The sequence below is a fragment of the Denticeps clupeoides genome, chromosome 8, assembly GCF_900700375.1.
Source record: "Denticeps clupeoides chromosome 8, fDenClu1.1, whole genome shotgun sequence".
Taxonomy (NCBI): Eukaryota; Metazoa; Chordata; class Actinopteri; order Clupeiformes; family Denticipitidae; genus Denticeps; species Denticeps clupeoides.
The window spans coordinates 14,451,646-14,477,211 of NC_041714.1; the positions used below are offsets into that span (position 1 = coordinate 14,451,646).

General features: G+C 48.7%; 1 protein-coding gene across 2 annotated transcripts; it reads left to right on the forward strand.

Annotated features, from left to right (window-relative positions):
• The first annotated feature begins 512 nt into the window (after positions 1 to 512).
• Positions 513 to 25,438, forward strand: jag1b (jagged canonical Notch ligand 1b). Of its 2 annotated transcripts, none has more exons than XM_028988909.1 (26): positions 513 to 783; positions 1,085 to 1,393; positions 7,558 to 7,615; positions 9,066 to 9,323; positions 9,771 to 9,831; positions 13,304 to 13,434; positions 13,511 to 13,630; positions 14,903 to 15,016; positions 15,112 to 15,225; positions 15,924 to 16,037; positions 16,250 to 16,296; positions 16,686 to 16,859; positions 17,695 to 17,845; positions 18,583 to 18,747; positions 18,986 to 19,099; positions 19,200 to 19,313; positions 19,402 to 19,515; positions 20,093 to 20,209; positions 20,599 to 20,626; positions 20,954 to 21,039; positions 21,477 to 21,590; positions 21,937 to 22,043; positions 22,126 to 22,365; positions 22,802 to 22,933; positions 23,024 to 23,168; positions 23,592 to 25,438. In XM_028988909.1, exons 1-26 carry the CDS (start codon positions 712 to 714, stop codon positions 24,065 to 24,067), a joined length of 3,675 nt encoding a protein of 1,224 aa, XP_028844742.1. In that variant the 5' UTR covers positions 513 to 711; the 3' UTR covers positions 24,068 to 25,438. The 2 variants fall into 2 exon arrangements, with proteins under 2 accessions (XP_028844742.1, XP_028844743.1); XM_028988910.1 differs by having other exon boundaries at positions 23,613 to 25,438.
• Positions 25,439 to 25,566: the final 128 nt, after the last annotated feature.

The window sequence follows — 25,566 nt, forward strand, 5'->3', positions numbered from 1 at the left end:
TCACATCACTTTCATCAGTATTCGTGTGCTTTTAGTGAGGGCTGTAAGCTTTTCAAATTCATCTCCTTCTTACAAGAGAGTTAAAATGCACACAATACACACACAGACACACACTTCACCTTAAAAATTGATTATTAATATTATCCATATGGAGGAAGAGCTTCATTCCAGTTATCACTTCAATTTGGGCAATATGAAAAAAGAGATTTTTATTTATTTGACGGAGATTGCGTGTGGGAGCTTCTCAGCCTCTCCGGTCCAGGTGCACGCAACCTGCGTGTTCCGGGCGAGTGGGCGGGGCGTCGGGCTTTTGAATATTAAACTCGACGCGTCCACGACCGACCGGCGCGCATGCGTCCGCCGCCCCGCCGCCCGGCCGCTGAACTTGCAGCGGGGTTCGCGCAGCGCGCCAGTCGGTCGTGGACGGCGCGGCGGAGAACGTGAGAACGGGACAGCGCCTGGAACTTCTTCTTCTTTTTTTTTTTTTTTTTTTTTTTTTTTTTTGTGGGGGGCTTTCTTTCTCCCGCTGCTTTTTATGCGTTTTTTTGGGGGGAAGAACCGTGGTCTTTTTTCGTCCCGTTATTTAGTATTTTTCGGAGGAGAAAGGGCGCCTGCTGTCCCTCCGTGCATGTTGAGATCGGAGCGGAGCACTCGCGCCGCGACTCGGCCCCACGTCCACTTCTAACGCGAGCGGCCGGAGCAACGAGCGGCATGGTTTTACGGGGACGACCGGTGTTCGCCGCCCTCTGCCTCCGCGCACTTTTACTGGCCGTCGGCGCTCAGGTACGTGGATTTACGCCGCGACGCGCCGGATGGGCACTTTCACGGGACTTTTTATTTATTTTTATTTATTTATTTTTTTTATAATTTACTTGATTGTAGTTTCTGATTGCGGCGGGTTGTCGAGAACTTGGATAACACTGCACACTTCTTTCTTTCTTATAATTTTTTTTTATTTATTTTTTTTTATTAACATATAAGTTGCATTAAAGCGCGATCCCCGTGGAAACGCTGCGCGACTTTTATTCCCGTCGTTGTGCCACGCCGGTGGGTAATATAAAAATGTCTGCTTCGCTCCCCGCAGGTGTCGGACGCGTCGGGCCAGTTCGAGCTGCAGGTCCTGGCCATGCAGAACCTGCACGGGCAGCTGCAGGGCGGCGGCTGCTGCGACGCGGCGGACCGGAGGTGCGCGGCGGCGGCGGCGGCGGCGGGCGAGTGCGACACGTACTTCCGAGTCTGCCTGAAGGAGTACCAGACGCGGGTGGCCGCGGCGGGGCCGTGCAGCTTCGGGACCCGGTCCACGCCCGTGCTCGGGGGGAATACGTTCTCCACCAGGGGCGGCGCGAGGAGCGACGCGTCCCGGATCGTGCTGCCGTTCAGCTTCGCGTGGCCGGTGAGTTGTCCCGTCCACGCTGCGTGGGGGTGGGACGGGAATGGGGGTCAGGTGCGGAGACCCGTGCTCTGCCTGCTGATTGGACCGCCGCGGCCGTTGCTGCGCGCTGATTGGTCAGTCTCCTGTTTACTGGGACCAGTGCGACGCATGGTTCGGAAATCCACGAGATGCCAAGGAGGCAGATCGGGTTTGGAGTTTGAGGCTCAGAGATGAAATACATTTTGAACTCCTTAGGACCTGTGGGAATACCTGGTATTCCTAGGCTTGGTCTAAAATATGAACCTGGATGCTATTAGGTTTATGGACGCTCTCATTATTCTAAATGAAGTGACCCTTGTCCTCCCCCCTGCAGAAGGATCAGCGGGGGGCGTGAAGGACGTTCCCGGCCCACGGCATGAGATGCATGTTGCGTGCATGCTGTTTGGGCCCAGGAATGGTGATTTCCTGAGTCGGTGTGACGTTTGTCCTTTAAAGCCCACTAAGTGTTTCCCACACGCATAATGTGCGCAGCTCGCTGGCATGCGCGTGTCCAATTACACCCAGGCTATTTCTGTCTGCAGAGGCGCGCCCCTGGTGATCACCAGGGAGCACTTGCATAATCCCAGTGCCGAATCGGACGTGACTAAGGGTGATTCGTGACTTTGGTGTCACAAGGTGTCTCCCCCTTTTTGAGTGACATCGTCAAACCACAGATCATATGCACATTTCATGTTGCAATAAGCGTTTAGCTTGTGGGGTCACGGCCGGGTATTGCTAATTCGCATTGCTCGTTGGATGGCAGTTGAAGCGATTGCCTGCCGCGGACAGATTGATTGGACTGTTCTGTCCTTTCTGGCCTCGTGTTGAGGGTTGGGTCCTGTGAAAGTGACGCCTGGCTGGAGCTCAGGTATTCCGTTGCTTCATTCCCCCGAGCCCCTCCACCCCCACACCCGGGCCAGCGCGGCGCTTAATGAGTTTTCCCACAGGTTCCCGGCGCAGGTATGCCGAGCTCCCCGAAGGCCCTCCGAGGTTTAACGGCCTGGTCTTCCAAGCGGGTGGCTCTCAGTTGGGATTCAGCGATCCAGTTTTCAGCTCGGATGCCAATACCTGGTGTTCGGAGGTCGGCCGATAAAGAGTGCTAGTACCAGAGTCGGAAAGTAATCCCCGCAATTTGCCATAAAGATTTAATTACCTTACACAAATAGACACACACACACATATATATATATATATATATATATATATATACACACACACACACACTGCCTGGAACTTTCAAGTTGTTTTTTTCTCATGTTCTTTGGCATGATGCTTTATTAAGTTGGCTTATTTAAAAAAAAAAAAAAAATTTACTTTATGGTATTGCAGATATTGCTCCGCATGGATGTTGGCCCAACGTTATCTATGGCTTAGACAGTATACACATAGTAGATCCTACAATTGAACTGAATAGATTGGTTTTACAGATCTGCAGACCGTTACGAATTCAGTAATTTGAGTCGTGATCCGATGCGGTCCATCCCTCGTTTGTAGAGCGGCTGCCCCATCGCAGCCCGGCTCGGCTAATATTAACCTGGGACAATGGCTTGGCCACACGGGCCACGGCGAGGATTACGGAGCATAATGGAGCCGGTGGAACGATAATGCCGGCCCAGGGCGAGCAAAAGGAAGCAGCGTTAGACTCAGCACTGATGTGAGAGGCTCCTGGACAAACCGGACCGTGACCTTGCCGCACACTGGCAGCTTCAGCATAATGCGCCGGGGGGCCGGCGCGGAAAGCTGCGGCTTTATGCGTTTTTTTTCCTGCGTGGACACCAGGTGAGCGCAGTCTTAAAGCGCAGGCCTGAAGGGAAAGTGCTGACGGCGGACGGCCTAGTAATGACACGTCTGCTGTCTGTACTCGTCTCTGATGTGACACTTAAGTGCACATTACACGGGGCGAGGTGGGGATCTCTTGTTCTCACGTGTGAGGCACCACTATGGCGTTGTGCTGCGCTCTACTAATTATTCCCCTGTACGTCGTGTTCTTTGAATTGTCGAGCTTCCACAAATGACTTAAGTTGTCGGATATCGAACATGAATTGATATGGAAATATCCTGTTTCGCGTCATTTAGAAATATTCCCAGATTTGATAGAAAAGAGCTGTTTTGGGCAACGTTGAATTAATCAGAAACCCTGTTGATGTTGGAAATGGCTGTTAATGAATGGAATAATGCCCATAATGAGAAACAATTGGTCTTCAGTTCTAATGGAATTCACTTACGCAACGAAATAGATGTTTTTAAGATGTCACAGAGGCGTGGTGGGGGAAAGAAGGACAATGCAAATGCACAACTCTCTTTATACCAATTACAACCGCTAAAAAGAATCAAGGGAATCAGGGAATCATGAGAGCAGGCAAACACCAAACGCCAGTCCGGGAAACGTGGAACCGGAGCCCCATTACATTTTTGGAATGTGACAGAAGAGCAAAAAAAAAGTTACTCCAAACAACCAATGAGACTGTCCAAATTCACACCGGTTGAGCAAATGTGTCTATCTTTGTCTGTAAATATAGTTTTCAACAAATTTTAATGGAGAAAAATGATGTTTCCTAATGGCCTTAAACGTTGGAATGGTAAGGTGCAGTTTTTGAATAACATTTACATTTACAGCATTTATCAGATGCCCTTATCCAGAGCGACTTACAATCAGTAGTTACAGGGACAGTCCCCCCCCTGGAGCAACTTAGGGTTAAGTGTCTTGCTCAGGGACACAATGGTAGTAAGCGGGATTCGAACCCGGGTCTTCTGGTTCATAGGCGAGTGTCTTACCCACTAGGCCACTACCACCACACAAGTATGAAAGTGCAATGCTGCTTTTTTTTGTACTTTTGGGGATTTCACAACTGCCTCACAGACATTTGACTTGTAATGGTCTGAGTGGGGGTGTAATTGTGCTCCTCGCTGACCCTTTGTTTTCTGATTAGATGGTGCGAGATCCTCCGCGTGGTCCTCCACAGCGCCAGCAGTCCCGCTTTCCTCCTGACTGACAGGAGACTGTTCTTGCACCCGGATCAGCGCCGGCGTTTCTTGTCAGGGGACAGTGCCCCCTTCTCCTCCCCTTCACAAGATTCACACAGGCCCCTCCCCCTCCGCCCCGATGCCATCGGGCAGGTAGTTGGTAACTGGCAGTCACTCAGGAACAGAAGTGGAACCACTGAACGGCCTCGGTTGACCCCCTTGCCTCAGATTCCGGGGCGGCGGACGGGATGGGGGGGTTCGTGAGTGGATTTGCGTGTGGTTTCGCTGATGAAGGCCCGTGATGGTGTCCGTGTCCCGGACGAGCTCGGCTAGATAAGGCCGCGTCCAGCGGAGGGGGAGGGGCTGCATAGCGTCCCGACGGCAGGGGAGCGGGAGTTCAAAGACTGCGCCAGGGCCAGAGGCGGGCATGGGGGGAAAAAAGAGCCATGGTGGCGGCAGGCATTCGGTGCTGATAAGCAGATGCTGAGTTACGGAGGGAGCTTAACGTTTAACTTTTCCCCTGCTGACCCCCCCCCCCCCCCTCCCACATGCCATACCTCTGTGCTGATTGGAACTTGGAGCTGACTGTAGGAAGTTGTGCTGCACCAGATTTTAATTAAAGCGCTATTGACTGCAGCGTTGGCTGGGATCCACTACCAGTTTCGGTCCGGGGCGGAGAAACCGCCTCGTGTCAAGGCACGTCCAAAATCTACCTCCGCGCGGAGCGTCTTTCCCACACGGAGCAGTAAATGTCTCCTGTCGTAATTCTGCTGTAAGCGGGCCGTGCGGTCGTGCAAACCGGGGAGAAGCGCGGTGCCTCTCGACAGCATGCCAGGCCTAATTTAAACCCATCACCTGTCATCAGCGAGGAAGCGGAAGTGTTTGAGGACAAGTACGGACATAAGATCGTGTTCTTATTTGCCTGTTAAGGGTCCGACACTCAGGAATCATGCTGTGCTTCTCAGAATGGTAACTAAAGTGTGTAAAGTGATGTGATACACAGCAGCACAGCACACGGTGCACACAGTGAAATTCATCCTCTGCATTTATCCCATCACCCTGAGTGAGCAGTGGGCAGCCATGACAGGCGCACGGGGAGCAGTGTGTGGGGACGGTGCTTTGCTCAGTGGCACCTCAGTGGCACCTTGGCGGATCGGGACTCGAACCGGCAACCTTCTGATTATGGGGCTGCTTCCTTAACTGCTAGGCCACCACTGCCCCTAACTAGATGGTTTACCAACCTGTCAGCCAATCAGAGTCCGGAATTCAGATTATATCAGTATGGGTTTACTACACTGATGTTAGTGTGGATGAGTTTATCTCCGTGTTAGTTAATGAAGTTTTGTGGGTGTGGTGGGCTAACTTTGATGAGAAGGAAGTTTGTCCGGATTACGCTGGGAGCAGGACTCCCTTCCGCTCTCTCTCTCCCTCTTTCGCTCTTTGTTGTCCGTCTTTCTCCGTCTCCCTCCTGGAGGCAGCGTTGCTGTGCTCGCCTCCTCCTCCTCCGCCGCCGCCACCGCCTCTGCTGCTGTTACTGATACCGGTGAGAGCCATTACGACCTAAAGTCAGACAAAGCGTTTCAGAAGTGCTGAAATGCAGCCAGGCCCTCCAGAGATCCCCCCCCCCCGTCTGCAGAGGAGTCACGCTAAAAGTGACCCTACCCGCCCCCTGCACACACACACACAGTGACCTTTATGCTCCAGGCTCCATATTCTATTCACAGGAAAAGAATTAGGACGAAAGCATGCAACCCATTAGACATGCGAGAATTCAGCTTATCTACACGGGTATCGGCCGGGCCGGGGACGAGGGGCGGTCCTTCGGTGGCTCTGGGTGCCTCTTGCCAGACAGTTGTGAGTGTTCTAAAGTCATCTAATCATCTGCAAGAAGTGGCTGCTTATTGAGGGTGATTTGGAGGTATTTTCTTTAACGGCTCAGTTTAACAGCTCAGAGTAAAGAGGATCTTGGTTTCACTTGGTGCCCCCTGACGCCTCCCTGCTAATGCCTTACGCCCCCTGACCCGCCGTCGTTCCTGAGCGTTCAGCACTGATGAGCATTAAGTACAAGTGTAACAGGATGGGCCAATGTCCTCCTGAGCCCTCCACCTGACTGTTCCTGTAAAATTGTGGTTTAGTTGGCTTATCAGGTGTGTAAGGGCCCTATTTTCATGGTGCTGCATAAAACACAGAGCACGGGGCGTGTTCACTTATGTAACACTAATGTAAGTCTTATTATTTTTTCAATGAACAAAAGGAGAGGAGCCTATAGGTATGATTGACAATTCTCACACACCCTGCTTCCCCCTCCTGTTGATACGTCACCCGCCTCCTTTTCCCATTTGTGTCCCGCCATTCTTTATGCTTATAATGCCCTTTTGTGTACATGTTGTTTCTGTAGGCATCAGAAGGCACATTTTGAAATAAATAAATTTGTCTTGTGGACGGTAGCTGAAAACTGCTGACATTTTACACAGTTTTATGCTGGTGTGGTGATCGTTTCTCCAGGATCAGTTCCATTTTTTTTTTTTAACTCCAGGATCATAGAGGTCAACCAGCTGGGATATTAACATGCCCAAATGAATGCTGATATAAAATACTGATATAAATCTTTATCCCAATATTATGATATTTAACGGTGTGGGGTTCAAATGACCTTGTTCTTGGCCTAAAATCTATGGAAAAAAAAACAAAACTGATAATGTCTACAGCTCAGTGATTTTTTATTTTTTTTTTGAGGAGCATTGTGCCTGGCATGCTGGTCATCGTCAGGCATCAAGAACCTATCCAGGAGGGATTAGAGGCTCGCGCCGAAGGATGTCAGTTAAGGCCGAGGCCGATCTGCTGGATCCAATTAATCAGATTACAGCCAAAATGCGGATTCCCGTTGTTAACGTTGCTGAAGCGGTCCTGGAAGCGGCGTTCCGGCCGCGGCCATGTTTATTTTCTGATGGAAGAAGGAACGCGGGGCCGGAGACGGCGCTCCTTCGCCTTGTTGGAATTTAACGCGCAAAAAACGCCTTGCAGGTTTCCTCGCAAACCAAATTGTTACCATGCCCCTGCGCTCGGCCCTGCGTGCTGCAGCAGTGCCCTTGAGTCACGCGGGAGCGGTTCCTCATGTGCGCGGCCTTTTTGAAGTTCTGTTTGTTCCCTTGCTGACCTGCTTCTCATTTTGTCCCCCGCAGAGGTCCTACACACTGATCGTGGAGGCGCTGGACTCCAACAACAACACCTCGACCGGGAGTAAGTATCCGAACCCCTCCTCGGCGTCCTCTCTGCCCTTTCCGCCGCAAACCGTAACCTTTCGCGAGGCGCGTCACTCGGCGCCAGATATGGGCGTTCATTTTTCCCTCCTCCCTGCGTCTCATTGGCTGTTTAAAGTGAGCGCGCTGACAGGTGCCCGTGGCAGCGAGGGGAAGTGGATGAGTGGCGCGGGGTGAAGGGGGCTCGCATGGCTACCAAAATGTTTTCAGATGCCTGACGACTCGCGGCAGGTGTTGGCACCGCGGCCAAAGCGCGCATCTGTCCGCCGGCCTGTACATAAGCCCGCCGAGGAGACAGTTTTATTGCACCAGTGTGTGTTTTGGTGGGAGGGGCCGGCCGGGTGTTGTTACGCGCTGCCTCGGTGGGAAATTTGAGTGCTGAGAATGGGGTTGTTAATTTGGTGATATTGATATGAGCTGTTTAAGCACTAGTAGATAATGCACTACTCTCTTATCAGCATATCATGTTTTACCCACAAGTTCTTTTTTTTAAACTTATCCATTGTTATTGATTTTCCATTATCAATGAATGTAACTGTTCAGTTTCATTGACAGAACCCAGGAAAGGGTCAACACTATTGGAATAATTGGCTGCATTCTGCATTTTTTTCTTAATGATTGCACAGTTAATTACGTCCGTGATCAGTGCTCTTGACATCCGTGCTGAATTGGTTTTGGTCATGTGACCAGCTTTGACGAGGTAAACGATTCTGTGACTCGGGTAAGTAAGTTGAATGCAGGGCGAATCAAAATCGTGTAAATCATTGACTCGTGAGTGAAATGCTCACTTTCACCTGCCTTTTTAAAACTTCCCCTTCACGGTACGTCTGCGCGTCTGTGGTCATTGGTCACAGCAAATAAGGGAAATGGAGCGAGGCGAGGGCCAGGGAGAGTCAAGATTGAGACTTTTTATGATGATGAATTACCAAGCTGGACCATGAACAGGACCAGGACTGTTCTCCATGGTTTTCTGCGCGGTGTGTGTGGGTCCCTCTGGGTTTTCGGGTTCCCCGATTTTGGTGGCCAGTGTTCTGCCACGTTCCACTTAGAGCGCATCAGGGATATTTCCAATCAAAGAAAATAAGCAGACGTGCCTATGAAGTGGAAATGGCTTTTCAGCTGTGTTGACAATGTCATCACCCCATAGTGAAGTGACCGGGCTGCTGCTAGTGACACTGTGGTGATATGCCACAGTAGACCTCGGGATTCCAGAGGGGGGTGAAAGATTTACTCGGCCACCGTTCCTCTGTATTACCCCAGAGGAGGTCATGTGATCCTATTTAGGGTTTGTGTTGAAGCAGAGGAAGCATGGTGAGAACCTTTAGGGATGTCCCCATCATTTCACCGTGTCTGGTCAGAAGCGGAAGAAGGACAATTCAAATGTTTCCAAAACCTAATGACATCGAGTCTAATAGGTCCATTGTCTGCAGGCCTGGGAACCCGACTCATTGAGAAGGCCCTGCACTCCGGAATGATCAACCCCAACCACTCCTGGCAGAAGATGACCCACAACGGCAACGTGGCCCAGTTCGAGTACCAGATCCGGGTTACCTGCAACGAGCACTACTACGGCTTCAGCTGCAACAAGTACTGCCGGCCTCGCGACGACTTCATCGGCCATTTCACCTGCGACCACAACGGCAATAAGACCTGCATGGTGGGCTGGGCCGGTGTGGAGTGCAAAACGGGTAAAAACCCTAACGTCAGCATTATTACATAATAGGCTGGTACACGTCACAACTCACTTGGGTCCACAGGGTCATGGTTCACCATGAATAAACGCTAATATGCGAATGAGTGATATTGGTTTAAAATACAGTAATGATATACTTATTTTACATAAAGCTCCGCCTCTAAAGAAGTCTCCATTTGTCATTCTGGTAAACATGCTGAGCCGCTTTACCGCTGTAAAACACTTTGTGGAACGCCAGCGTTTCCCCGCGTTCTCGTGCCCCAAAGTGTGAAATCAGTGTTGGCTTAGGGTCGGAGTTCCAGAGCCGGATTTAACAGATTCCTGCCCACATTCCTTAACCATTCCCACGACTTCAGCCCATAAGCTCTGGCATGGAGCAGATAGATCTGACAACACTAATCCCCCGCCCTTCTCTCTTTTCCCCTCTCCCTCGTCTCTCCAGCTCTCTGCAGCCAGGGCTGCAGTGCTGAACATGGCTACTGTGACCAGCCCGGGGAGTGCCGGTAAGTCTGCTGGGTTTGTCTGTAAGCCAGTGGTTGGGGTTTTTTTTTTTTTTTTTTTTTTTAAGGAGCTCTGGTTATGCCTCTCTTTGGTCTCCCGGTCTGTTCAGGAACTGCAGGATTTGGCGTGGCACCTCAGCGACTTTGCTGTGGTTTGTTAGGCTACTGAGCTGACGGAGCAATGTCATTATAAAGTGCTGTTCCAGCCATGGTCCTTGAGGACAGAGTTGCTGCAGTTTTTCCAGCCTTCCGTTAGACGCGCAAACCAAACATCAGGCACCAGTGATGGTGGTGTATTTTTTTTGACACATGCTAATATGCATATAAATTATGTCATCACGTTGTGTTTGTTTTCTGCTTTCTTCTCAATACCCAATGTGAACATGGTTTGTTGTATTTAGATTTTTTACACATTTTTTCTGAAAAATGCCATGCATGTTACTCAGCATGTTGCAAGAGAACTCACAACCTAAAGGTTTCAGGTTCAAATCTTGAGCATTCAAGGTTCCACTGAGGTGCCACTGAGCAAAGTACCATCCTCACACACTGCTCCCCAGCACATTTCAGGGCTGCCCACTTCTCACTAAGGTGATGGGTTAAATGCAGAGGACACATTTTGTTGTGTGCACTGTTTGATCACAATGACAAAAACATATCACAAAGCAGTCAAACCACAGGAATTCATGTGCTCCAGGTCTGGTCACACAACTTGTTTTGTGGGTGTCTGGGGTTCAACCAAGAAAGGTTTATGACTGATCAGTTGATATGATGTAGTTGTAGTGCATGCACACAGATCCAGGTTGGATCTCAGGCAAATCTGCCGAGAATATTGACCACAAAGTTGAACAGAAAGTAGCTAAGCCTTGTCAGAAATTTAGCTAGATTTGTTGCAAGGAACTTTTTGTGAAAAGTTGTTTATGGGGACCTGACAGGTTGCTCAGTTGGCAACACTAAATCCTCCCGGTGCTTTTATAACGATAATTCTTGCTGATTCTGTTTTCTATGTGCTTAAAATTGTGTAGTTTCAAGCACTATTGCTACCTGAAATAATGATAGGAATCAGAAACTAATTGTGCTGAAAATGGCACTCGATATTATATTGTCTGCTGAAGAGTTGTGGTGTTGAATCAAGGTGAAAATTTCTGTCACTGTGGTGAATTTACATATATAGCATTTGGCAGTCCCTCTTATCCAGAGCGACTTACATAAGTGCTTAAAAATGTCCATCATTGAGAAGTCCCTTGTCTGGTTCACTAGGACGTGATCTGTAGAAACCATTAGCATAACAATATTTACATCAAAGTACATTTAACTTTTGTGGCGAATCCGACTGTTCCAAGCAGTGCCATTTGGCAGCAGCTGGTCAGGTGACCTTCGTGTACATTGTCTGAATAATTACATGACCCTCATTTCCACCATATTACAGGGCTTTTGGCAGCCCGAGTTCAGTCTCTGTGGGCATTTTATCAGCCAATCACGGCTCTAATACAGCCTGCATATTTTACTATGGGAGAGCCAGCTGGAGATTGATATCTACTGAGTGCTGTGTGAATCAAACGTCTGACATAGTGCCAATCGAGCAAGGTCTACAGGACCTTTCTTGTACAGATTCCAGATTTCAGATGTCACTCATAAAAAAAAAAAAGTTGGATTGATTAATTTGGTGATTAAAATGCAGATGAATCATCACTTTTTTTTTTTTCTTTTTGTATGTTACTTGGTGATTTCACCACCCCAGGCCAGTGCTGCCTTCCGTTCATAGGCAAGAGTTTCTTTTGGCTCCCGGACCGGTGATGTCTCCAACATCAGTCAGCACATTGGATCTTGGGAAATCAGCGAGGGCGTCGAATTTACTAGTTGGGTTATCGCCCATCTGGGCAGGGAAAGCTCGGTGTCCCGGACCGGCCGATTTCGCGGCTCTTCTGGTCTGCCATTGTGTTGTCCTAGGGATCGTGTTCAAGCTCAGGAGCGGAAGCGATTCTGCCGGCGGTTCTTGTCCGCGTTCTCATGGACACGTTTAAAAATAGGCGCTTTAATCACAGAGCACGGCTCGCTTAAACGCCGCGTCTATTTTTACAGCTGAGCCGCGGCCCAGGACTAATTGTTTTATTTTCTCTCCCCGAGGGACGCCGGAGAGCTCCGCCGCTATCTAGCTCGCCCTCTCTCGCTCTTTTTTCTTTCTTTTTTTTTTTTTAAGGGGACCAGCCAGCTATCGCCGGAGGTCACGGGAAACGTCGCTTAATTACGGGGCTGCCGTAGAGGAGCGGCGCTCCATTACGGCCTGCGAGGCCTCGCCCCGATGCGTCCCATGCCGGGGAGGGGGGGCAGGGCCGGCGGGAACATGCCCCGGGCCCGGTCCATCGGAACACTGCTGAGGCAAGACAGCGAGCGTCTTGCCGCAGGCTAATGTTGGCTGCGGAGGAGCTCCCAGCGGAGCACGGAGCCGCCGCCGCCGCCGTTGTTGTTTTTGTGGGTTCGCGTTAAAATAGTTTGGCTTGAGTGGAGCTGTTTGTTGGACAAACGCAACGGTCCAGACAATATTAATGTTGTTCATTGGGCGGTTTTGAATTGAATAGCCTTTTGTGTGTTTTATGAAGGGAAACGGTTCCTCTTAAGACCCCAGAAGGCCACGCCACTCCGCCGTTGAGGAGCTTAGAGGCGTGAAATGTAACACAGCGCGGCGTAAAACATCAACTCCGATGTGTAACATGCGTGGTTTTCTGTCACATGCCGCTTGACCTCTCCGTCAGCGCACTGTTGTCTTCAGAGATTTCTATACCACGCCCCCATCCTGGAACGCGGACACACCCTTTTCATGCTACCTTTAACACAGAATGGCGCAGCAGAATAAAGGCCACGTACTCCCATGTGAACGTTTGGTGTTGTGTTTTTGTGGATTTCCGACTTCTGTGCAGTCCTGGCTTGGAGGGATGATGTGATGAGTGGGCTTATGGGTAATAAATTCAGCTATGCCCTGGATGGCTGTCAGGTCACAGGTTTGAACTCCACTTAACCCTGATATCATCCAGGGAGACTCAACCTGAATCTGCACAAATGCCTTGGGCTTAAATAATACTATGTTCCTTTGTGGTTAATGTCACCATGGAGTCGGCAGAGTTGATGGGTTTGAGGTGACATATGTTTTGTATTTAAAAAAAAATCTTAATCTAATCCATATCAGAGGCCCGGCTTTCTGCATTTTATTTTCAATAATGATTGATTGATGCCGTATGGACCACTGTATCCTCAAAAGCAAAGCTTTTTAATATTGAGCTGAATACTGAAGTGTTGCTGGTATTTGAGATGAAGACCGGAGTGCAGCGATGATCGTGTAGGGCTTGCACTGTGCCTTGTGTTGGGTAGAATGATAGACTGTAGATGGTTTACTGGTCTTCTCTCTGTGTGTGGGTGTGTGTGTGTGAGACCGAGAGAGAGAAAGCCATACGTCTGACCCCTGTGTTTTTTGACTCTTCAGGTGCCAGTATGGTTGGCAGGGTGCTTACTGTGATAAGTGCATCCCTCATCCTGGCTGTGTTCATGGCACCTGCATGGAGCCCTGGCAATGCCTGTGTGACACCAACTGGGGAGGACAGCTCTGTGACAAAGGTACCAGCATCGTCACGTTCACTGACATGGGTGCTGGTGCTGATTTTAAATGCATTTCTTTCTTATGTTGGGACAGATCTGAACTCTTGTGCCACCCATCAGCCCTGCCTGAACGGGGGGACGTGCAGCAACACCGGACCGGATAAGTACCAATGTTCCTGTGCCGAGGGCTACTCTGGAGTCAACTGTGAGAGAGGTATGGAAAAGAAACACTCGTTTTTATTCATTTGTAGTCCTTGCAGCTTGGGTCTTGTTTTGATCTGTGTTGGGGGTAAAGAAGGTGGACAGGAACAACCCTGAGAAGTGAGATGATGAATATTTGGGGAGAAGGTTGCTGAGATTAGAGCTACCGGGCAAGAGGAGGCTGATTGGTGCAGGGAAAGAGGATGCAGAAGACTGGAAGAAATTGTAACAGAGGATCCACTGTGTTTGCTTTGGGAGCAGCTGAACAAAAGAAGAAACCCTTCCAGGAATCCAAAACCCATTCTTCATGGACTTCATATATACTTCTACTGGTAGGGCTTTCCTGGAAGGAACCATACTGGTCTTCCAACATCATTCCCAACGTCAGTATCAGAAGCAGAAGATACACAGAGCTGTTTTCCTCTTTTTATGGACCTCTATGGTTGCACTGAAAGGCTATGGACGTATCTGAAGAAACCAGGTAAAAAAGGGTTCTGCTAAACCCTGGTTTTGTGGCCGTTTGACCCGCTGCTCTGCGCCGGGTTCCAGGTTCTGCTCTGTAGCTGAGATTAGGTCTGCGGTCTGGTTTGGACTTGTGAGTCGTGCTGGGCTGTTTGGCGCTTTGCCCCGAGCTGTCGGCGCCCTCTGCGGCTGCTCTCAGGTCAGTGGGATCCTCTGCGTCTGAAGCGGTTGAGGTGGTCACATGAGCGCGAGGGGAAATGAGGCGTCTCCGTGTTCCTATCGTGCTGTGAGGGCGTTGACAGCCTCGTGTGGACGGGTCAGGGGAACGGATCGTACAGGCCGCATCTTTTCCTCTCTTCTTTCCTCCCCTCTCATGTGACTTTTCGCAACTGAAAGACTGGTCAGTCTCAACCTTTCAGAGCCTCTCTATTTCTTAGTTTTTATTTTTCCATCTGAACGGAACCCTAGGTCCCAACCAGCCAAGCATGGAAGGGCCCAGTCAGTCACTCATTCATTTTATTTGTTGAGGAGTCAGTCATCCCTAACCCACACACACACCCCCCCCCCAAGCCTCTCATCTTCTGCCGCTATTGGGGGAAAGAAAGGCGGGCAGTCAGATGGCCGTCATGCTGCATTGGCCAGGTCAACTTGGCATGAAAGAGGGGTTCCTGGCAGCGTGGGCCGTGAGTGAGGTTGGAGGCTGAGCTCCGTCCGCGACTGGTGTGGTCTCCACGTTGTGACGAGACTGTGATGCGAGAGAAGGTGTGTGTGTGTGGGTGTGTGTGTGATGAAAGGCTCATTTAATGTGTGTGTATGTTCACAGCTGAGCGGGCTTGCCTCTCTGACCCATGTGCCAATGGGGGAATCTGTGTGGAGAACACTCAAGGTTATGAGTGCCAGTGCACCCCGGGCTGGAGTGGACTATCCTGTACAATCAGTAAGGGGGAAAAGAAAACACACACATATACACATACATATGTAGTGACACATAAAGTACAAAATCATGTTGAATCTCATCTCTGCTCTTCTTAGATATTGATGACTGTGCACAGAACCCGTGCAACCATGGTGGTACCTGTCAGGATCAAGTAAACGGGTTCAAATGCATCTGTCTCCCGCAGTGGAATGGCAAAACTTGTCTGATTGGTCAGTTTTCATATCATCATCACAATCATCCTTCATGCCTTCCATAATCTGATTGTTTTTATATGGTGGCCCTTTGCACACAGCACCTAGTCTTTGAGCCTTCACACAGTTCTGCATACACATCATGTATTTTATATAGTTATATAGTAATAATGTGTCACAGTGAGGTTCTGTACTGCATATATGAATTAAACATCTTGGACACTTACAGACACCTAATTACTCACTTAATCTGCACACTTGGCTTCTTTTCACCACTGCGATAATACTTGCAATTACTTGAATGACTTACATAACTTGTTGAACCTGTTAAAGTTTTTTGTACTAATACAATTTTAAATATTACTTCATTCTGCTCAGTTTAACATAGGGCCTATGTAGAGTTGTTACTATAAAAATGAATAAGGTACTTTGGATCTGGCGTCTGATAAATGCTGTAAATGTAATTGTAAATTTAACAGAGAGACTTACAATCAGTAGTTACAGGGACAGTCCCCCTGGAGACACTTAGGGTTAAGTGTCTTTCTCAGGGACACAATGATAGTAAGTGGGATTTGAACCTGGGTCTTCTGGTTCATAGGCGAGTGCGTTACCCACTAGGCTACTACCATCCTATTCTGATTTGTACTGATTTAAACTCCTTTGGACTGTCACCACTTCATTGTTTTAATTTATGAATTTGAATCTGTCTTTCAAAGATGCCAACGAATGTGAAGCGAAGCCCTGCATAAATTCCAGATCCTGCCGCAACCTGATTGGTGGATACTTCTGCGAGTGTCACCCTGGTTGGACTGGGCAGAACTGTGACACCAGTGAGTACTTTTTGTCTTTTAAGATTATATCATTACATAATCATTACTTAATCAAATGAGCAAAATATTATGGCATAATTATTTTGCTTTTAAAATCGATTGCAGATAAAATGCCAAAACAACCTCTGCTTTTTTTAATTGTTGAGTGAATAAGATTGAAATTTATCGTGTGAAAAAGTAATTTTGGAGTACTTGATGTGCATGTTTTTCAGATATTAATGACTGTCAGGGTCAGTGTCTGAACGGAGGAACTTGCAGGGTAAGTTTGTCTCTCCTGATTGCATGTTTATGTGCCTTACGTGGGCGGGGCATTAGACCGTCTCAGTCTGGTGGGTTGGATTATGGGAACATTGTTGTGTGTGATTGCAGTGCCACGATCTTCTTTTATTATTATAATTTTTTTTCACCAGTTCATTAAAACATTGTAGTAGAGTATTATTTATTCATTATCTGCATTGAGTTCTGGAATATTTTGATTTACATTGAATAGAAACTTAAGAACTTATTTATTTTGGTTTGCTTTTTATGCTTTTACAAAAAAATGTGCATATTGAAAATGCTGGAGCTTCCAGCAGAGGTGAGATGTGAGAGTTGTTGTTCCTGCTCATGCCGTCTCTCTCCTTTCTTCTCCCTGTCCCGGTCCTGCAGGACCTGGTCAACAGCTACCACTGCGCTTGTCCCGCGGGCTACGATGGCGAGCACTGCGAGAACAACGTGGACGAGTGCGCCAGCGGGCCGTGTCTGAACAACGGCCGCTGCGTGGACGAGGTGAACGGTTTCCAGTGCCTCTGCCCGGCTGGTTTCTCTGGGAGCCTGTGTCAGGTGAGCGGCCACTTTACTCCATACCGTACCATAACAATACCATAACTTACTTACCGTAACCTCAGTACCATACCATGTTAGCAGTGAGTTCTGTATTCATTGTCTCTTACTCATTAAACACAATCACCACTTTCACAAATTCATATACGTCTGTGAACTTACACACACACGTTGCCGATTTAAGGTGTTCTGTACACTTCTGACTGTATGCAATATTTCAAAATAAAAGTTACAAATGGAAAGACACAGAGAATGATTTAATATACATTATTATAGTGCCTTCTAGCTCGGTCAAACTCTGTGTAAATCCATGAACGTCATGCACTTTCACCGTAGATAATAGGGTTAGGGTTTTTCATTTGAAATGTCGCATACCATCAAAAGTGCAACCAGTGGAAGAGAATCTGTATTAATTCGCATTTTCACATGACTGTAGGTGTTTGTTTAATGAGTATGAGAAAATTTAGTGAAGATCTGTGAACGTGATCAGTCAAATACAGAACCGACTGCTAACTCCACTGAGGTGCTTCATCATCGCGTGGCCGTCGAGCCACCTCCGGGTCTGTAGTGGAGTCGGGGTGGAGACGTGTCTGTCTGTAGCTATTGCGTAAGAGGCTGCTGTCGAGCAGCGTGGGCTGAGAGGTGAGGCCGCTGGCTGCCTTTATGTTCCTCCGCTGAGCGATCGGTCGCCTGTTTCCTGGCAGGCGGAGCCGGGAGGATGCTGTGGCCCAAGCTCTCATTCTGCCGGCCTGCAGTAATGTTGGCCCGCCGCCGTCCCCCTCCGGTCTCCAGCTTATTGATTTAATTTTGGTCTTTCTCCACACCTCACGCTTAGCTGGATATCGATTACTGCAAACCCGACCCCTGCCAGAATGGCGCCGCGTGCTTCAACCTGGCCGCCGACTACTTCTGCAAGTGTCCAGATGACTACGAGGGCAAGAACTGCTCCCATCTGAAGGATCACTGCCGCACCACGACCTGTCAAAGTGAGAACCTCCTGTCTCCATCCCGTTTTCTCCTCCCGACTTGCCTGTAACGCGATCGGCGTGACGCGCCGTGTGCTGAGTAAGCCTGAGACGCCGCGACCCCTGGGGAATCCTGGGCGAAGCGGAGGCCTCGTATTCGCTTTCATGAGGCTTCCAGGCATCCGTTGCCAGGACTGGCTTTTTGACACTAACCCCTCTGGACTAAAAACTCCTGCCCTGCTTTCCCTAGCTTGCTCAACACACACACACACACACACAAAAAAAAACTGGCAACCTCCACATTACTCTGTGTGTGTTCCCTTTCTGGTAATGACTTGGTGGGATTCCCTGTTTTTTGGGGTTCTTTTTGTGTGTATAAGTATTTATGTGAGGTAAGGGAGTGTATGTGTCTGTGTGTGTGTGTGAGTGATCAAACATAAGTTAAAAGTGTGTGAGTGTCAGACCAACCACAGCGCTCTGTAATGCTGTCAGTATTTTAGGTCTCATGGTGGTGAAAAATGTGAGTTTTGAGGGTTATGAGCTGCATCGGCCGTTGCACTGCCAACACCAGGAGGAGGAGGAGGGGTCCTGCAGTATGATTGGCCAGGAAAGATCAGTTTAAATGGCACAGGAAAGCGCCGGATCTTTGGCGCTTTGGGTGCGGATTATTGGGCTTTTGCATTCTGGCCTATCGAACGGGGGCGAGCCGGTGGCGTTCTTTTTAACGGCCTGCTGACCGCGCTGTTCTCGCCATGCAGTGATCAACAGCTGCACGTTCGCCGTGATGTCCAACAGCACGTCCGAGGGAGTGCGCTACATTTCGTCCAGTGTGTGCGGCCCCCACGGGCGCTGCCACAGCGACACCGTCGACAAGTTCTCCTGCGAGTGCCAGGAAGGCTTCACCGGCGCCTACTGCCATGAGAGTAAGAGCCCTTTGTGTGTCTGCTAAACGTCCTTAAATAAGGCTTATTTAACACAAAGAACCGAATTGGTAATGAGATTAAGGTTTTGATAGCTGGTAGTTGCTGGTATAATAGTGTAGTATACTAGTATACTTTCTGTATAATAGTGCTGTTAAAAGAACATCATAGAAGTTAAAGAAGTCCTTATGAATAATTTGGTTGGTGTTTGAATAAACCCTTCCTGCCTCTCTCTATTTAGATATTAACGACTGCGAGAGCAACCCTTGTAAAAACGCAGGAACGTGCATCGACAAGGTCAGCTTGTACGAGTGCGTATGCGCTGACGGCTGGACAGGTGACCACTGTGAGATCAGTAAGTCCCCAGCACTGCCGTTTCACGTCATCTTCCGTCACCGTACACCTGGCGGGGGGTTTAATCTCACGGTGTGTGTGTGTGTGCCCCCCCCCCTCAGACACCGACGACTGCACTAAGAACCCCTGTTTAAATAAAGGGACGTGCCATGACCTTGTAAACGACTTCTACTGCGAGTGCAGGAATGGCTGGAAGGGAAAGACCTGCCACTCCCGTAAGATCCACCTCCGCCCTTCTCCTTCCTGTGTGCGCGTTTGAGTGTGTGCAGGTGAAACAATGTTTTTCTGTCACAACCATCGCAGAGGAGAGCCAGTGTGACGAGGCCACCTGTAACAATGGAGGCACCTGCCATGACGAAGGTGACAGCTTCAAGTGTCGCTGCTCACCAGGCTGGGAGGGGGCCACCTGTAACATAGGTGAGCGACTGACTGCCCAAGTAACATTAAAAATTGTATACTTAATATACTGTAATACAGTATAATACCCCAAATGTACTCTAGTAAAATAAAAAAAAAATTTTCTTATATCGTACTATATTGCCCTTGTTTGGGAATATAGGAACATCACTGTTATATAGTGAAGAAAATAATATGTATTTTCTTCACTATATAACAATGATGTGACTTTTACTGTTAAGACTAAGAAACAGCAACTTGATGAATTTCTGGATATTCATTTGATATTCATATTTAATATGTTACCTGGAGGTTATGGTGAATTGACTGCAGGGTAATGCTGGGAAAGTAGAAGAGATTTTCGGGTCACTGACTGTTAAACCTCAGTGTCGAGGACGTGTTGCACCTGTAACACCTCCAGCTACATAACCTGGAGATCCCCAACACACGATCCGCTCCATTTCAGCAAGAGCCGACAGTAATCCCCTTCAAAAGGCCGACGGGAAAGATAATCCGCCCTCGCGGCTGAGATATGAAAACCCGCGGCGGGACGGTGTTAAACGCTGTTCTCTCCGCTCTGCTCTCCTCCGCTCCGCAGCCAATGACAGCAACTGCATGCCCAACCCCTGCGAGAACGGCGGGACCTGCGTGGTGAGCAACGACTCCTTCACCTGCTTCTGCAAGGAGGGCTGGGAAGGGCCCACCTGCACCCAGGGTGAGTGTCGGACCGAACCCAGGCTGAAGGGGGAAGATGTGGCGTGGGAAACGTCTTAAGTCACCTTTATTATTTCAGCCCCGAAGTTCCCCTCCCTCCCTCATGCTGGCCGGACACTGCAGACCACTGCAGGCCGAAAGAAAAAAAAAAAGTCTTTAAATGCGGAAAGTGGAGACAGATGTTCTCTTCTTTCACCTTCTCCCTTGTGCATGTGCCAGGCGTGGCTGGGCGGGGGGGGCAGTCGTGAGCGGTGGTTAACCCCTCCGCCCCACCACCACCTCTCCCCACGCACACACGCTCAGACTTGTCGCCATTGTGTCACTGTCACTGTCACACGTTAGTTAAAACTGAACAAGCTCTCTCTCTCTCTCTCTCTCTCTCTCTTTCAGATACCAACGACTGCAGTCCACACCCATGGTGAGTCCAGGCTCCTGTAGACGCACGGCCGCAGCTGCGCGTTGTTTTTCTCACCGCAGGCAGAGCACTGCTGGGAAACGTGTGTGCTTAAAAAAAAAAAAAAAAAAAAAACTAATCAAATAAAAAAAAAGAATGTGGCGGTGCGTCCAGCCACCCTGTGCTTGGAGAAGGTCATTTTTTACATTTGGGAGGGGGAATTTCCGATTTTGAGTGACTCACGGTCCTTCACAGGAGGATTGGATTCTGTGTTGATGCGCGTGAGAAGGGCGTGTCCTCCCTGTGCTGGGCTTTAACCCCTCGTCTCGCCCCCTCTCTGTCTGCCCGCAGCTACAACAGCGGGATGTGTGTGGACGGGGAGAACTGGTACCGCTGCGAGTGCGCCCCGGGCTTCGCCGGTCCGGACTGCCGCATAAGTGAGTCTCGATGATGCAAGCGGAACCCCATAACCCTCGTTGGCCCATCATTCCGCCCTCGCCAGGACGGGGTTTATTTACAGTGCTGCCCACTGTCTGGGGTCCACCAGCTTAGTCTGTCTCAGTGTGTCGCGCTAATTATAGCTCCCCAACACGCATACATGCACGCTCACACACACACACACACACACACACACACACACACACACACACACACACCTGTTTCTAGTCTTTCAGAATGTTCAGCCAAGGCCCGAAGTCGTCCTCGCAGGGAGTGTCTGTCTTGTTTGGCGTGTTTTGGCTTGTCTCTCTCCATTTTCTCCGCATGTTTTTGTGTCCTGCGTCTCGCTGTAAAAAACAGAGCGATCTAGAACGTTCTGAGTCTGCAGTCGAGACCCCGGACCACGCGAGCCTGACGCCGTCTTTCTCCCTCTCAGACATTAACGAATGCCAGTCGTCTCCCTGCGCCGCCGGCGCGACCTGCGTGGATGAGATTAACGGGTATCGCTGCCTGTGCCCGCCGGGCAGGACCGGCGCCCATTGCCTGGAAGGTGAGGGCTTCCTCAAGCAGGATCTGTAGAGCCGAAGGCCTCAGCAACGCGCGTAACGCGGCGCAAGGGGAGGAACACCGGCCAATAACGGGTTTTGTGCCTTTTTATTGTCGGGTGACCAGTGAAAAGAATCTAATTCAGTTTCCCCCTGTGTAGCAATAGTCGTGCACATGTCAAATACACCGATAAAATATCATATTGTCATAAACAATAGTTTTCCTGCATAATGTAAATATTGGCGAGCTATCGTTGTAAAATATGCTGCCGATCGTTTAATATAAAACCGGAATGGAACCTTTCGATCCTGTTTACAGTGTCCACATGAGTTGTGTTTATGCGATCACAGGTCAATCCTGCGTCACCAGCCTGCGCCACGTGACCGCAGATGGCACAAAGTGGGAGGAGGACTGCAACACGTGCCAGTGTCACAACGGCAAAGTCAGCTGCACCAAGGTACGTCCCTGCTGAGCACACCAGGGTCCGTTCCGTTACAGATCCTGTTCATAATCCGACCACCTCACATCGTCTCCCTCAGATGTGGTGCGGACACAAGTCCTGCCAGCTCAGCACGAAAGGGCGTGGCGGCTGCCCGCCCGGCCAGTCCTGCGTGCCCATAGGAGAGGAGCACTGCTTCGTGAAGCCCTGCCTGGACCTGGGAGAGTGCTGGTCCTCCGTTCCACTGGCCACGCCCAGCAAATGCCACGCCGGCTCCACTTACCAGGACAACAGCTGCGCCAACATCACCTTCACGTTCAACAAGGACGTCATGCCTCCAGTGAGTCACCGCCGTGGCCCCTGCCATCTTTCTGCTTAATTCATTGTTGCATGGTGCTGGGAGAGTTTTTCCTCTGGGCTCTCGCTCCAGGATTCCTCTCTTAATACCCCGCGTCTGCAGTCCTAATGCCTGCACCCCATCAGCCACAGGATTACGCTAGCTGCTGGACCGCCTGGCACCAGCCGAGAGTATCCGGAGATGAACGAGCGTGTCTGGTGACAGCACGGCGTAGGGCGGGTGTCTTTCCCATCATGCTTTTCCAATAGGATTTTTATTCTTTGCCCTCCTCGCTCTTCACTTACATGTTCGTTTTGTTCAACAATTTCAAGTCATTGAAAGTTTTTTTTTTATTTTTTACGAAAATGAGTTTATGCCATTATTTATGTGGTGTGAAATATCTGGGTTATGAATTGCTCTGTTTTCCATGGTGATCCAGGCCCTGAGCGTCCACCAGATATGTGAGGAGCTGCGCCGCCTGCACATTGTGAGGAACCTGTCGGCTGAGAACTCCCTGTCAATCACCTGCGCCCAGTCCTCCTCAGCCAGCAATGAGATCCACGTCAGCATAGTGAGTGACGGATGAACACTGAGACGGGGATGATGGAGAAATGTATTTATTTATTCATTTACTTACTTACTGTGTTTCTTTCTCGCTAAGTTCACCGATGAGCCTGGCCAGGACAAGCGTTCCATCAAAGACATCGCAGATAGGATCATTGATCTTGTGAGCAAGTGGAATGGGAACAGCTCCATCATTGCTGCCATCACTGAAGTACGGATGCAGCAGATGAACAGCAACACTGGTATGAACCAAAACACACACACACACACACACACACAGTTATTTAGTGAAGACATGGTTCGGTTCCAGTCTCTCTGACTTTGAGTGAAATGATCAAAGCCAGATTTCATGTCTGCACCGGTCTGGGCAGACCTCTGTAGGCGTGGCCAGGACCGCTCTCAGGTTGGATCTCTGAGCTGTTCAGATGGTGTGGGCCTGCAGCCAGGGACGCTGTGGAGGGCTTGCCAGCTGGAGAGGGGTCCAGTTGGACATGTTCTGCTGCCTTCAGTCATGCCATTTATCAAAATGGTGGCGACGGACCCCTCCCAACTGCTAGACTGTGAGACTTCGTCTCTGAGCAGCACCTCAAATGCTGAATTATGTTTAGGAAGTGAAGTCTGTGTGTGCTGCATACAGTGATTTTTATTTTTTTTTATTTAAACAGGAAAAACTGTTTCTGTTCTAGATTACCTGGTTCCGCTCTTCAGCTCCATCTTCATTGTCTTCTGGATCCTTCTGCTGGCCTCTGTCCTGTACTGGTGTGCACGGCGGCGAAAGAAGCAGAGCACCCGTAGCAATGCAGCATCAACGGGGGCCGAGGACAACACGACAAACAACGTGCGTGAGCAACTCAACCAGATCAAGAACCCCATCGAGAAGCACGGCACGCACAGCGTTGCCATCAAAGACTACGAGGGCAAGAACTCCATTATTGCCAAAATTCGGACGCACAACACCGAGTCAGAGGACGAGGACGTGGACAAGCACCTGCAGAAGGCCAGGTTCTCCAAACAGCCCGCCTACACGCTGGTAGAACGGGAGGAGCGTACGTCCAACAAGAACCCCAACTGGACTAACAAGCAGGACAACCGGCACCTGGAAACCGCGCAGAGCTTCAACAGGATGGACTACATTGTATAGCAGGCAGCTGTGTTGCCAAGCCAACCGAACCAAACCCCCTTACCCGCCCACACGACCACGCCCTCCGTGTGGTTAACTGCAGGGTGGACAGCGGGCAGAGGGTGACGTGCATAATTTAAGTTCTGACCAGCCGGTGTTCACCGGCGATCGGTCGTTGCTGTGGGTGGCTGGAATGATTGGCGCTGCGGTCACGTCTATGCAAAGCTAGTCTCAAGCGCCCGCGTCTGACATTTCAAATCAGCGGACATGCCGGAGTATCTTTTCGTTTCGCGATGGATTCTGCAACATGTTTGCAAGTAGTCTTAAGTGTTACTTTTTTCTTATTTAAAGAAAAAAACTAAAAAAAAAAAAAAAAAAAAAAAAAAACAACTGATAACTACTATAGTAGGAAAAAATATTTGTATAGGGTTCTATGTTGGTTTATCGCTAGTTCTGTATTGAAAGTGCCTTTGCAGCTCCAGACCACAGCAACAGTCAAAATGAATAAGCAAAAAGCACAGAGAGAAGACTGTAAATGGACGAAGAAAAAAAAATATTTATTAATATTTTTGGGTGGGTTGGATCTGTCAGCAGTTGCTGCCAATATGAAGAATTTAAAGAAATTGTCAATTTAGAACCTTGTGTACATATGTACATTTTTAATTAATCATGTGTATATTTGATTTATTAACTTAATAATCAAGAGCCTTAAATTACCATTCCTTTTTATTTATGTGTACTGTCTAGTTTTTGAAGGTTCTGATAGCTTTGTAAGCTTACAGCTTCTTTATTTTTTACCATGATTCTGTTTCAAAATATTTTGAAGCAAAAAAATATATATATATTAGGGAAAATGTACAAAGAAACGTTCTACTAAAGATGAGTGAGGAAAAAGCTGTTGCCTGCCACAAATAAGGAAATAATTTAAGGGAACAAAGTAGCTGAAATCAACAACACAAGACAAGGCTGCATAGCACTGCTGAATCATATCCCATCGCCACCACATTTCAATTTTTTAAATTTTTTTCCCCCTTACTTTGTTAGCGTGATGTCATAAGCTAGGCACTGGATACTTGAACAGCACAGGGGCCAGCGGGAATTCTGTAGATCACTGCCTTGCTCTTTCAGGAGTCTCTTTGTTTTGCTGTGTACATTGTTCTTTAAAAAAAAAAAAAAAAAAGGCTCTTCAAAAAAGGAAAAAAAATCTTTGTGTAAATCCTGAGATCACGGTGACATTCTATGTCCATCATTTTGACTTTAGTGTTCAGAATTTTTGTTTTTCTTTGAGGTGTTCCTGGCAATATTTTTGAAAGTCATATTTATTAAATATTTTGTATGAAAAGAGAATTAAAGGACCTGTCTTCTACTCAATCCTTTTTAAATTGAGTAACATCAGAAGATTCTAAATGAATTATTGATGCCGGACATCACGCGATGCTGAGTTGTCAAAGCAAAGTCTCTATAACTGACAGAAGAAATGGAAAAAATAAAATAAAATGTGTGCATGACCCAGCACAAGA